This window comes from Apis florea, unplaced genomic scaffold, assembly GCF_048593485.1.
Source record: "Apis florea isolate Af1SG1 unplaced genomic scaffold, ASM4859348v1 contig_2291_pilon, whole genome shotgun sequence".
In the NCBI taxonomy this organism is placed as follows: Eukaryota; Metazoa; Arthropoda; class Insecta; order Hymenoptera; family Apidae; genus Apis; species Apis florea.
Genome location: NW_028256553.1, coordinates 627,074 through 642,479, shown reverse-complemented (window position 1 = coordinate 642,479; position 15,406 = coordinate 627,074). Strand labels below are relative to the sequence as shown.

At 21.6% G+C, this 15,406-nt stretch overlaps 1 protein-coding gene and 1 long non-coding RNA gene across 8 annotated transcripts in view; one reads left to right on the top strand and one right to left on the bottom strand.

The window, feature by feature from the left end:
- Nucleotides 1-11,796, bottom strand: part of how (protein held out wings) — a 32,776-nt gene extending 20,980 nt beyond the window's left edge. For all 7 annotated transcript variants that reach the window (XM_086903273.1, XM_086903270.1, XM_086903271.1 and 4 more), the window contains exon 1: nucleotides 10,787-11,796. In XM_086903273.1, coding sequence (XP_086759399.1) covers nucleotides 10,787-10,913 — 127 coding nt within the window. In that variant the 5' untranslated portion in view covers nucleotides 10,914-11,796. The remainder of the gene's footprint in view (nucleotides 1-10,786) is intronic.
- On the top strand, nucleotides 7,813-8,783 carry LOC147658283 (uncharacterized). The gene is made up of 2 exons (XR_015290724.1): nucleotides 7,813-8,019; nucleotides 8,359-8,783. It is a non-coding gene; the product is annotated as an uncharacterized LOC147658283 (long non-coding RNA).
- Nucleotides 11,797-15,406: the final 3,610 nt, after the last annotated feature.

The following is a 15,406-nucleotide window of genomic DNA, read 5'->3' as shown; positions in this document are numbered from 1 at the left end:
AATATTTCAAAAAAACAATTTAAGTATATATTTTTAAAATTTAATGTTTATTTGAAGAAATGTAACTCGATTCACTTAAGATATTGCATAATAGAATAAATAGCAATATAAGTGAACATTTTACGTAAAAAACTATATTCAACAATATATATCATCAAAAAAAAATAAGTATGTAACGTAAAAAAAAAATTAATTTATGAACATAATAGCTGATTTTAATTATGATAGAATTATGATATGATTACGATTATATTTATGATTAATATTATATCTATATATTTATGATTAAATATCATAAATATTATATATAAATAATATATTTATAAAATAATTAATAAAAAATACTTAAAAACATTATATTACCTATTAAATACAACTAAAAGACAATAAAAACAAAAATATAAAAATGTAAAATCATTATGATTTATTAAATCATTAAGTATACACATTTACAAAGTTAAAATCTATTAAAATACGTACACATTACATTTGCATTTTTGCATAAGAATAAAATTATATATGAAATTTGCTATATATTTTTTAATAGTTAATTTAACTCTCTAAATGAAAATAAAAACACAAAATTGTGAGTATTATTTTTAACATTTTTATATTGTTTTTCAAGTCATAAAACAAATATTATAAGAAATTTTATTTCATTTTATCCAATTATATTATTGATCGAACGACGAATTAAATAGTATATAAATTAATATTATACTTTATATAATTGAAGTATATTATATATATTATACATATATATATTGACAAACATATTATTGTACCATAAATATAATAATATTATTATATATAAATTTTATATATAATTTTTATTATAAAATATTAGACTAATTTTTTTCAGGATTGTAATTAATACAAAGTATATTTTAATCATGTTACAAATTCAGATTTAAATCAATGTCACCTGTATTGAATATTAGATTATATTTTAGTAGCCAAGTTTCTTAAGCAATTCACAATTTATTTTCACACAATGAGTCACAAGGATATATTTATAAATCGGTGCTCAAGAAATTTTATACCAATACTAAATTGTGATTTCCAACATTAGTTACAGAAATTAGTTATACAAATATAACATTAAAAATATCACTGGAAAAGATATTTTCGCGTTATATATTAAACTCGATTAAATTAATTAGGATATAAGAGTAGTCATATCTTTAATCTTTTCTTTCAATATAATGTTAATATATTTGGAATATTAGAAAAGTCATTCATATTATTGAAAATTTTAATCAAAATATATTAAATCTATTTCGTAATAAAATATTTTTCATAATTCATATTTAATATATGCAATATTTTTATTTAATATAATGGAATAAAAATCCATAATATAATATATTATAATATATTAATAAATTTTTAATTTTTTAATTTATAAAAATGTATAGAAATATTTGAAGAAAAATACTTGTAACTTAACTTGTAAAAAAATTTAATTTTAAAACAATCAAATCAGTCAAAAATAATGATTTTTATTTCATGATTATTGAAAATATGAAAATATTTTGGCCAAATATTGTATTTTACTGAAATAGAAATATTTATTTATTTTTATAACATTATTTTAATTATAATTATTTATATATAAAATATATATATGATATATAATTATAAAATATGATACTTAGATACTATAGACTGATAAATAATTCTAGTATTAATAAAGGATTTAATATTCATTTTATATTTATACTTCTAAACTTTTAAATTATATATATGTTAAGTGTTTTGTTTTATATATAACTCAATACTGCACACAATACTGCATAATTGTCAACAAAAAAAATAAATATGATTTAAGAAAAAATGATAAATAAATAATTAAAATCTAGAAAATAAATTTTAAATATTTTCTTATAAAACTATATATATATATATATATATATATATATATATATATATATATATATTTATTTATTATTATTTCAATGATTACTTAATTATTTGGATATGGCTTGAAATAATGCATGAAAAATTTAGGGATATGTACTATGTTAATTTAAAAATCAAGGTTAATTTAATCAATTTCAGAAACTAGAGGAATGAAATAATGAAAGGTAAAATAAAAGAAATAAAATTTTCTATCATTTATAAATAAAATTTTAATATTTATCTATAATATATTTAGTATAATTTTTATTTCTCTACTTATTTCTCGATGATATATTTTAAATTAATTTTAATTTCAATAAAAAGATTTGATTAAAATTTAATTAAATAATTAATATTTTTAATAAATTTTTAGAAAAAAAGAAAACAAAGTATGTTATTACTAATTAAAATAAAATCAACGAAAAAGTTAACAACAAAAATAAAGAATATATATATAAAATACCAGAATAAACGCTGGTGTCTTGAAGTTCCTACAACTGTAGATGTTGAACCTGCTTCTTAACTCGAAGCAAAGCTGACCGACTAAGGCTTGTGAGTACAGTACGGGAATATACGGTTGGTATAATGACCCAAGCAAATGTGTGTGAGTGCACGCCCAACTCAAGGCAAGCAGAAAGAATGATGAAGAGAAGAGCGAAGAGTGCTGCTTGGAAACGGAGACGGTAGAGAATTCCTTTCACCCTACCTACTTTTCAAAGCTTAAAGTAAAAGACTTGAATTGCCTGGAGGGGGAAAGAAATGGTGATACCGAGGATATGTAGAAGGGAGGGAGTCAATAAAGCGAAGAGAAGGAGATTAAAAAATGATGGAATGAAAATCGTGGGAGTGGAAGAAGAAAGAGAGGGAAAATTGATATTCGAAATAGAAAAGATACAAAATTATAATCAAGGCATTTAAAGAATATGAGATTTTCTCTTTTATTAAAGACAGAAACATAACAAAAATCATCTTAAGGAGATGAAAAAAAAAAGAAGTTAAAAGTACGCACGAGCGAGCAAATGAACAAGTGAAGGAATGAACAAACAAAATAAGAGGAATAAAGAGAGACAGAGAATGACGAGAATGGAACGAAGCCGAAGTGGCACGAGCCTGTTGGTAGATGCCATGCGGCATGAAGCGAACTGCAGGTCAATCCGGTCATCGGCCCCTATGTGTTCTCAAGGGCCACTGTTAAGGGTGTTTCATGGTATTTTTCTCTTATCTAAATCTTTAATTTTTCCATCATTTCATTTGTTTCCTTTTATATTATTAATTGTTTTTACTAATTATTGTTTTATTTATTTCACTTATTAATATTAATAAATTGATGCATATGCATATAAGAGATAATTTATATAATTTCTACAATGTTTTTAGAATAAAATTCTCGTAAACGTAATTACATCATAAAAAATTCAATCCATTCATGCTATTGACATTATTTCATTATTGCAATATTAAATATTGTAAGTATTACAAATTAATAATATATAAGATAAATAAAATTAATACCGTATAAAATAAAAAAATAAGTTCCATCACTTTAATAATTTTATAATAAAAATATAGATTTCATAAATAATATCATTAATTAAAATAATTAATAAATTTAATCATTTTTATATATTATCGATTCAATCATATCATCAAAAATTTACAAAATATTATTATTCTATTTATATTATTATATTATTATAGTTATAATATATTATTACTATTATTACTATTATAATATATTATATACTATTATAACTATTATTTTTCACATTATTATTCAAACATGTATATTATGATATATTAAATTTTAAGATGATATATTAATAATATATAAATCTTTAAAAATTTTTATAAATATATTTTATATAAATTTTATATAAAAGTATATATAAATTTTTAAAATTGTTTTGAAAAATTGAAATTTATAGACATTGATAAGAAAAGATTCATAATTATAGAAGATATCAAGATTATTTTGTAAATATATATTATAAAATAATTATATATCATTTTTGAATTTACTAAATATAATATTACAATTTTTTTAGTTTTTTTATCTATATAAACTAACTACTAACACGTTGATATTTAGAAAGAAATATGAATATTTATTGAATTAAATTTTTTAATCATTTTAAATGATATAAATATTTCATTATTTTCTATATTTAATATGAATTCATTATTATATTGATATATTATAAAAATTTAGTATGTTGAAATATATATAATATATTTATATAATATAAATTTAATTATATTAAATTTTATATTAGTATTATATTAAAATAGGTAAAGTATTTAAAAAAATATAAAGTAAAAATATTTATTTATATAATATTAAATATTTTAATATAAATGATTGTTAATTTGAGAAACTGACAATTAATATGCATGCATGAATATATAATCATATGTGTAAACTAAATTTACAAATAACTAAAAAATCTATATATATATATATGGCAAGCTTATGGAACACCCTGTATATGCATACGTAAGAATGTATATGGTGGCTATGTGAGACGAAAACAACGATAGTGTCGACCATGGTAAGGACCGCAAAAGTGGGGATGCGTAGCATTTCCTTATTTAGAAACAGAGAAACGTCTTTGCCTAGTGAAGCAGCTATTTTGCGCGCGCGTATTTGCTAAAATTCAAATCTTCTTGCACGAAAAATAAATATAAAATAACAAAATAATAAAATAAAATAAAATAATAAAATAAAATATCTTTAAAATATATATGAGACAATTATATCAATACTTCCATACTTTGCAATAATGTAAAACTTATAATATTATACTTTTAATATTAGAATATAATAACTTTTAACTATAACAAAAACAGAAAATCTAAATAAAATTATGATATTATTTGTATATTTATATATTTTTACATAATATTTAAATACAAATTATTTGGATAGTATGATCAACAATTAAATATAAAATTTTAAATTAAACATTCTTATATTAGAAATTATAAAGTTATTTTATATATCTTTTAACTTATAAAACTTATTTACTTACAAAAAATATTTTAAAAATGTATTATTTAATTTAAAAATAAACAATTTTTATTTTATAATTTCAATATAAAAGTACAAAATTGAAGAAAAATTTGAAATTAAAAAATAATTATCTATTTATATATATATAGAAAATAAAATGATATTAGAAAAGATATTTATAATTTAAATAATTAACATTTAAAACAAATATTCATATATAAAAATATATATTATAAAGAAATATTTATTCAAAAAAGAAATATATTAATAATACAATTCTAATTAATATATTGATATTAATTTATTTTAATAATAATGGATCCATTGCTAAAATCTAACATTAAGATAAACATATCAATTTTTTTGATTAATAATAATAATTTTATATTTATATTCTTACGACTAAAATTAAGTTTAATAATTGTTAAAAAATTTTCATATAAAATGAGCTATAAATATATATAATATAATATTATAAAAAATTCTTTTTATATCAAAAGCGATTAATCCCTTATAACATTTAACATTCTAAATGAAATATGAAATATAATATTATATGAACTTGTTTTTTAAATGATCATTTATGCTAATCATTATTTAATGTACCATATATCTATTCAAGATATCACTTATAATTTTATACGTAACTAAAACAATATTCGTTATCGGTTACTTATCAGAAAAATTTGTTATCAAACGATTATGATCTATTGACATTAAACGCGTGGTATACTTGAAAAACTTTATATTATGAAGTGGCTATTATATCAGATAAAAATCATTTAAATATTGCTATTACGGTCAAAAACCCCAAGTAGTTATGAAATCTAAAGAAATTAATTATTGAATCTAATTAATTAGAAAAAATATTGGGAATTAGAATTTCATTGAATGTATTAGAAAAAAGAAGTATTAATCAAATTTTTCTGCTTCGGCAAATATTTATGTATACTGTAGTTATGTACGATATTGGCCACGATCGCTAACGGGTATATGTAACCTCTTCGCTGAAGTAAAAGGAAGAAAAGCAAAGAGGAACAAAGAAGAAAAAAGGAATGCGGCCGCTACGGTCTTTGCTGCCACTGCTGTCGCTATTGCCACTGTCGCCTTGCTACTTATCATTAGACTAAATACTAATTAAAAGAAACAATCAGAAAAAAAAGACGACCAACTTCTGAAACTCTAGTAATGGCTATGAACATGTTATTCGCTATTTAACAATTGAAGAAATCAAAGCGAAATGAAGAAAGTATAAATACGCGATCTTCTTCCAAGGAAATCACGTTCCTCAGCAGCTTTCTTCCAACTAACAATACATGTATCATTCTCGTAGGTAGTCATTTGTGAGCAACACTTACTCAGTGGATATTTTTTCATTTTTGACTTATACAACACATTTAAGGTCAAATGCCAACCAACAAACTATCATACACTGTATGTTTACCATTTCATGTTGATCACACACGAAATTATATGTATATTCCGTTTAATCACTATCATTATTAAATATATCGAATTTCGACAAAATATTTTCATACATATAATATTTTCAAACATATAAAGAAAATATCATGAATTATTAAAATATAACTATTGATTTTACAAATTATATTATAAAAAAAAAACTGAAATTAACGTTATTTGGTTGTATGAATGTGATTATTGATATATTCAAAAATATATAAACGTCATATTTTAATTTTGAAATATTAAATATATGTCGAAATATTCAAGAAGTAAATATATATACCATATATTGCATATACAAGCGAAAAGAAAAAAGATAACATAGGTACACATACATATATACGTATCTCTTTACACATATATAATAATTCATACATTAAAAAATTGAAAATATGTTATTATGTAATTGAAATTGAACATATATAGTTAAAATTTATTCAAATCGTCAATAATTCGATAGTTTACTCAATGAATTTTCAATTTTGATTTCCTTAAAAATTAATTTTTAAAAAAGAAAATTCTACATTTTTCATTTATTTTTATATGTATAAATAATTTCTAGCAATAGTTTTTCAATATATATATTTCCAACTGAAAATTAATAAAATTTATTTGTATTTGAAAATTTTTCAAATTTTATTCTTATTTTTGTTTCATTTTTACATAAAATCATTTATTATCTGCTTATATCATATCTGAGACATCCTTGACGCAAAAAAAAAGAGAAAGAATATATCAAACACTGTTATATAATAAATAAAAATTAAATTAATTAATTAATTCATCTTTAGTAAACTCTTTGATACATATATAGACATAAAAAATATATTATTTATATATCTTCTTATAGTAGATTAACGATTGCGCTTTAATCTTTTGAATACTTGTAAACAGGTCAGGTCAAGTGCAAGAAATTTCAGAGCAGAGAGTTACTAATGAATGACGAAAATGAACAGACAAAAATCAAAATATTGGCAACTCTTGAAAGTTCACTCAACAACAAATTTTAAAAAGAGCAAGATTTCAATTTATTTTTAAATTTAATTTAATTAAAACTACTACTAATTACTACTAATTAACTACTAATTAATTAGTTAAAAGATTTAATATCTATACAAAAACAATTAAAAATAAAATAAAATAATAACAATATTTTTTTAATAGCTTTAAAATCTTAGAAATAGATAAAAAAAATAAAATAAATTGCCTTCATTGTACTATACTTTGTACTATTACAATATAAATTTTAATATAATATAGATAGACATGTTTAATATAAATGTTATTAGTTTGATTATAAATGTTCAATTCATTTGAAACATGAATTGCTCAGTAACTGTGTGCAATTCCACACAATCAATTTATTATATTTTGGAACATGTATGATCTCATACGTTTCCATTTGAAATGATTAAGCACAACGACCTAGTGGCAGAAGAAAACTAGACCTCGTGTCTGTCCAAGTTTTCGCTAGACAGTTTCGAAAGGACGCGCTTGACAACGAGTTCTATTCACGCCACTAGGTCACCGAGAAAACTTGCTACGTCGTGTTCGAAATAGATCTCGCGGACACGATTGCAATACGGTTCAGCCATCATGAACTATGCACTACGATGAACAACATTGTGTACAAATTCCAGGTTCGTGTCATAATGTAGTACATTCGATGTTTATCCTTTCATGCTTTTTACTAATTTTCTTTAATTATATTTTATATATTTTCGTTTTATTAATTAAATTAATTTAATTTATAATTAGTAAAATACTTTCCATACGTTACAATTCTTAAATTTATTAAGAAAATAAAAATTACTATATAACTAAAAACAATCGGATTTGTGTTTTCGTCCTCGGACGCTGTGCGTAGACAATATATACATATGTCAAAGCTATATATCATGTTTTTTCGAATAAATTCAACTTTTGTATAAGAAATTAGTTCTTAAAAATATTATATTGTGATTTTTATTCATTTATAGATTTGTACATAATTTAAATTATGTATTTAAATCAATATAAACAAGAAACAATAAAATTATGGACGTTACTCAATAATATATTTCAATAAATTGAATCGAAAAAGAGGAGAATAAAATGAATTTCTTTGCATCAACAGGACTATATCCTCGTAGGAATGCGCGAGATCCGAGAGCTTTCGTAAAACCGGTTCTCGTCGTAAACGTCATTTGACACATTTCCTGTGAAGCAATATACACGACTCAAATACACATATACTTTAAATAATGTTTAATTTTTAAATTTATTTTTAATAAAAAATAACTTTAATAACAGAAACTTTCATCTAATTTTTTAAATACATATGTATTAAAAAAATTATATATATTATTATTTATTGTAATTATTAAAACAATATTTAAACAATAATAAAAATGAAATTATTGAATTGAATTTTTTTATATTGAACTTAAATTGAAGTACTTAGTTAAATTGAAGTGAAATAGTTATTATTTCATTTTCAAACAAAAATTATTGTGATAAATATAGCAAGATATTATATATAAATTAAAAATATTTTCTTTTATAATAGAAATTTAATCAATCAATCAATTATCGTTCCCATTAAATAAATATAAATAATATTAAAATAAATGTAATATATAATGTACATAGATATTTTTTTCTTGCAATTATTAATATGTTTTTTATATATTTATTTTTTCCAGATTTTAATGCTTATTAATTATAGTTTTAATACTAATAAGAAACCAATAGTGATTAATATGTCGATTTTAATGTAATTTATACAATTATGTACCGAATCAATTTTAAGAATTTTGTCATATTTTATCATATTTAATTAGCACATGCTATCTTTTTATTTAAAAAAAAAATAATCCTTTTCATCTAAATTCCTTAAGTATTTTTAAATTGTATAAAAAATCAATATTTTGAATTATTTTTAAAATTAAAAGAAAATCAAACACATGACATATATAATTATGAACTATAATATAAAATTTTAGTTTAGTAATTTTTTAACACAAACACTCTTATAATTATATATATATATATTATAAATGTAATATATAGTATAGTATAAATATATATATATATATATATATATATATATATATATATATATATATATATATACATATATATATATACATATATATATAAATGAAATTGTAAATTATAAAAATTAAAAAAATATAAACATGAAATCAAATAATTGTATGCTATATATATAAAATATATAATATATATATATGCTTATATATAAAATTGCAAATATAATACACTATATATATATAATTGTTATAATTATAATAATATTATAATATATATACATTTATAATTATATATTATTATATATTATAATTATATATATAATATATTATTACAACAGAATATAGAAATACAATTCAAAAAAACAAAAAAATAATTTATATATAAAAATAAATACTAATATTTCCAAATAATTTTTAAATATACATATGCATAAAATTGATTTGTTAGCATATATATGTTACAATATATTTATTAAACAATATTAAGTTTATTTAGAAATAAATTTTTTATAAAAAAAATATAAACGTAGCATATATTCGCGCATATGTGTACATATAAGCACGCATAAAATTGTCCAAAAAAGAAAGTAGAGAGCGAAAAACTATTCTTCAGAAATACAATTAATATAAGTGAAACAAATTATTTAGAAAATACATATATATATATTAAAAATAAAAAAAGGTACATAAAAAATATCTTTAGATAAAATTCATAAAAAATGTTTATCACAAATTTCCGCAATATTTTTCAGTGTTCTAAAATACTTGATATATTTAATTTTTATTAATAATTGTTTTCTCTATATATTTTGTTTTCTCAATAGTATGCCATTCTGTATCAAACTTGAATAGACCGAATCGTGTGAAAATTAGTGGAATCGATCAGTTATATGAATCGTAAGTCACATGAAATTGTAAGTTATTTTGATCAACTTACATTGAATAAGTTAATTTCCTGTTCTTCTCACTCCGATGTTGAAAATTGGAAAAATAAAGTGAACGGCAGGCTCGAAGACACGAAGAGTAGACCGGGACGCGTAACACGTGACACATGATCGAGATACTATGTTTGCGAACAGTTCGTTGCCGATTATGGCAAACTACAAGGCAACAAAAACCAGTCTTTCATGGCATGGCATGAGCAACGTTTCTCGACGTTATGTATTTTTTTCGCGTGCACGAATGCCGTAACGAAATCCATAAGATCTTGGAAACCATGGCGAAAGTTTCACAGGCATGTAAAACATGTTTGGACCGAACTCTAAGTATGAATCGCTGTGGGCGTTAATCATGCAAACCAAAGTAAGGCGTGTCGCGAATGAAATGATGCATTACCGAAGGTATAGAAGATATTAGTGGATTAATGGTTGCTTACCTTCGTCTAGTAGGCGCTCTACATGTATGAAGACATTAGGGAAAGCAGCTAACTGCTTTCGATCTTTTAGTAACTGTGACAGGTAGTCCGCTATACTCTGCGTCGTCGTGTTAGTATTATCACACATCGCAATTACTTGATTACTCCTATGGCGGTCACGCGAAAATAGAAAAAGATACAAAAACAAAAAGGTATTGCAAAGAAAGGGAAACGGAAAGAAAAAGTGAACGTTAAACGTAAACGAGCAAGAGACAGACGACGTTGCGATTAAGATCCAAAACAACAGCAATCCTTCCACGTTTAGTTTTGCACAATGGTAATGCTGTTTTTTTTCGTTATTCACTATTATATCACTTTGCTTTTTTATTTTTCTCGCACAATTATATCTCGTAATTAATATAACTTGCTGTTCGTACGTCGCGCCTTCTCACTCGTGTTTTCTCTGGCGCGCTCCTCGCATACGTCGCCACGATTGCGTTACGTTTTTAGAAATAGCGGAGTCAGTATACTATGTGTAAGGAGGAGGAGGAGGAGGAGGAGGAGGAGGAGGAGGAAAAGGAGGATGAGGAGGAGGGGAAGAAAAGTATATAAGAGCGACAGAAACAGGCAAGGTAGTAAGAGGGAAAAAGAGAGAGCAAGAGAGAGAGTAATGTTCAGAATAAGAGAGAAGCAAAGAAGCAAGAGGGGATATGGAGGAGGAGGAGGAAGAGGAGGAGAAGGAAGAGGAGGAGGAGGAGGAGGAAAAGAAGGAAAGGAGAGGAGAGAGAAGGGGAAAAGAAAAAGAACGAAAGAGGGGGAAGGAGAAAAAGGGAAAAGAGATAGAGGAAGGAAAAGGCAGGAAAATTAGACACTAAAAGAAAGAGAGAGGAGAAAAAGAGAGAAAGAGGGGGGAAAAAGAGAGAGAAAGAATACAGCCTCTTTTACGAATCGGATTCTGTTAAGGTTAAAAAGTTAGATCGTAGATCGCGAAATTAAAAACAAACACACGCTACGGGATTCTCGGCTCTACTGCACCATCCGTGCATGTGCCGCGGTGAACTACCCATAGATTCTTGAGTTTAGACGCATGCGCAGCATTCATTTTGCGCATATGTTCCGCGCGCATTGGTTCTTGCGTACCTCTATCGGCGCGCTTCTACCGCCCACTACCATATACGGCCTCTGCATACGCGCGAGTACTGAGGTACGCACCATACTATCGTCGCATACAAGTTGGATAATTCAGGGTCGTAGTTATCTACTACTGTACCCTGTATCTTATAATCCTCATGATTCACAACTCGACGAGTATTTCGTAAAACTCTTTTTGTTAATGGACATCGTGAAATATATATTCACATATTCTATCGTTATGTAAAGAACCACTAGATTGAAGGATGTTTATCTACAAATAATCAATCTATTATATAAATTTTATTCATTTAATTATTATATATTTAATATAAGAAAATGAATTGGACATTTTTGATAAATTTTTAATAAGTTTATTTCTAAACATATCTTTACTTTTCTTTAATAATTTTCTTTATTTCTGATTTATCATTTATGACTGATTTTTATAAGTTCGATGAAATTAACTGATCATCTAACGAAACACATGTAATGCTTTAAATAAACTGCAAGCTAAATATAGATTTCGGCTTTAACTCGATATTTTAGAGTCAGCTGAAAATCATTTTGTATACAAAACTTTATAGATGAATAAAATTCCATAAAATAATCATAAAATAATTGTTGTAATATTTATTATAAATAGTTTTTTAATTTATGGTAGCGTAAAAACTTTTATTTAATTTAAATATTTATTTTATTTATAAATATTTATATATATAAATAAAGTTATAATATAAAATTATTATATTATATAGTATAAATATAAATATTATTTATAATTTAAACATTTATTTGAAAACTAATTATCAAGAAATTGATTATATAATATATTATTATGCATTATTATATAATATGTACGAATATCAATCTATATAATTATTTATTTTAATAAAAAATTTCTTTTTCTTAAATCTATATTATGTAAATTATAATAAAAATATTATATTAAAAGAAATTACAAATAAAATATAAATTTATTTTTTTTTATTTATTTATATTTTATAAATTTTTATTTTATATCTTTTGTTTTTGTGTATACTATCTATTTATAAAAAAAATAAATTGTTAAGTATATTAAAAGATCAAAAAAATTTTTAATTGATCACATAACATGAACATAGGATTTATTTTAGCATGCAAAATCTTTCCGATTATAATATTATGAAATATCAACGCATTTAACTACGTTATAATCTCAAAGCAGTATACTTTGAAGAATGCATAATTAATTTAGTACTACCTACTTTCAATTTGCAACCACACAGAATGTCATATCATACAGATTCAAACTATGAATTAATTAATATATCGCATAGGAGATATGATAATCATTAATAAATTGCAAAAAATTAATAAATAATGTTTTTTGAATTAAACTTTATTGCACAAAAAAATTAACTAAAATGAATGAAATTTATGTTTAAAGAAAATATATCTCAAAATATATCTATATTATAATCAAGATATTATTTATTTGTTTTATATTTTTTCATTAATATTCTTTTTTTTTTCTATGAAGCGAGTACATATTAGATTAAAATTCTTAATTTTTAATATTTTTTCCATTAAAATATTTTTTAAAAATAATAATTTGTGAATAAAGATTGTGAATAAAGATTTCCAGAAAATTTTGTATTTTGGTTCTTAAAATTTTTATGAAATTATTTTTAATATACAAACAAATATGTAATTTATATAATAAAATTCTAATTTTTCACTAATAAATTGTTTCATATTTATTTTATATGCATTTATTTACAGTATCTCCTATTCTAATTATAATATCGAATTGAATATATAATACATAATAAATAAATCTTACAAATGAATCATCGAATCATCACTATTATTTTTCTTGAAATTGATTTTAATATCTACATAATGTCTACATTTTTACTTATTTTATATTTTACTTATTTAAATGTTAATTTTACTGAATATTATGATCACGATTTTCTGTCATAAATTATGATATATTTTTATTTTATTGATATAATAAAATGACTAGTTTCATTTTAAGTTTTTATATATTGTTTAACTTATCGTAAACGGAATTCATTCATTAATTTTCTTTGCTTGTCCAGTTTTCATTATCTCGAATGACAAATTATTTTTATTTAAAATACTGTAAGTCTTATTTTTAATTATAATGGATTATTTTCTTAACTAGTATTTTTTAACTTTTAAGTAATAAATCCTGGCTTAATAAAGAATAATCAATTAAAAAATTTAAAAAATTTTGTTTTCAAGTATTTTGATTAATAATCTAATAATGATAACATAATAAATAATATGCAATTTTTAAAAAAGATATTATTTTTGAAATAGTTAGTATGTCATTAATGATCCATGATCAATAAGATAGTTATAAATGTTTCATTTGTCTGAAACAGCATCAGTTTTCGAAGGAAAACATTATCAACAATATTTTCAAATTATCTTATTATTTCATTTTAAAATAAAAAATCTCAATTTTATGATTTTGTTTTAAAATTACACAATATATTTTTATAATATTTAAATGTTATATTTATATTTTTAATAATTTTTATGGCAAAGTTTTAATTTCAATATATATATATATTTTTTATAATTGATTCTTAATAAATCTCAAAATTCAAAAAAAAAACATACAATATAAATATATTATATAAAATTTATTTTTTATATTAAGATTATTTTTATGTAAATTTGAAAAATATAAAATGATGAAATTAATCGATTTTAAATATACAAAATATAATATAAAAAATCAATTTTGATATGCGATTTTGATATTATCGATAAGTTTGCATAATATTGGTATCACAATCGATATTAAATCTCTACATTAAAATGTAAAATTCTATTTTTTACAGGATATTGATTTCGATAAATCAATGAAGATCTCTAAAAATATGTATGTTAATGTTTGTAAAATAAAATGAATATATAAATTATAATAACAAAAGCAATTAGAAGTTTTTCAAATGTATTTGAAATTGAAATTATAAATTATAAAAAAAATATAAATTAAAAAAAATTTTTTTCTTTTAAGTATTAATATCAATATGAATTAAAAATCATCTGATCCATTTAAGTTAGACTTCTTTTTATCATTGCATATGTTTTAAAATCGTAAATTTACAATTATTAATTAGTGTATTTAATTATATTTCTTTTTTAAAACATTTTTTCATTTTAAATATTATAAAATGACATATATATATATAAATTTTATACATACATATGTATTAAATTAAATAAATCTAATTATGATTCAGAACTTGTAACTTGTGCTGTACAACAGTATCTAGCAAAAGTTGTAGATGAAGGTCATATCAATATTTTACATTTTTATGCTTTTCGTATTTATTTATTTCGTTATTTATTATAATTGAATAAATAATTAATAACAGAATAATATTATAAATTTTCAAGATATATTTATATCATTATATATAGAAACAAATTTAAATAAATTATTTGATTAATAGAATGAATTTATTATTTTATTATTTATTCATA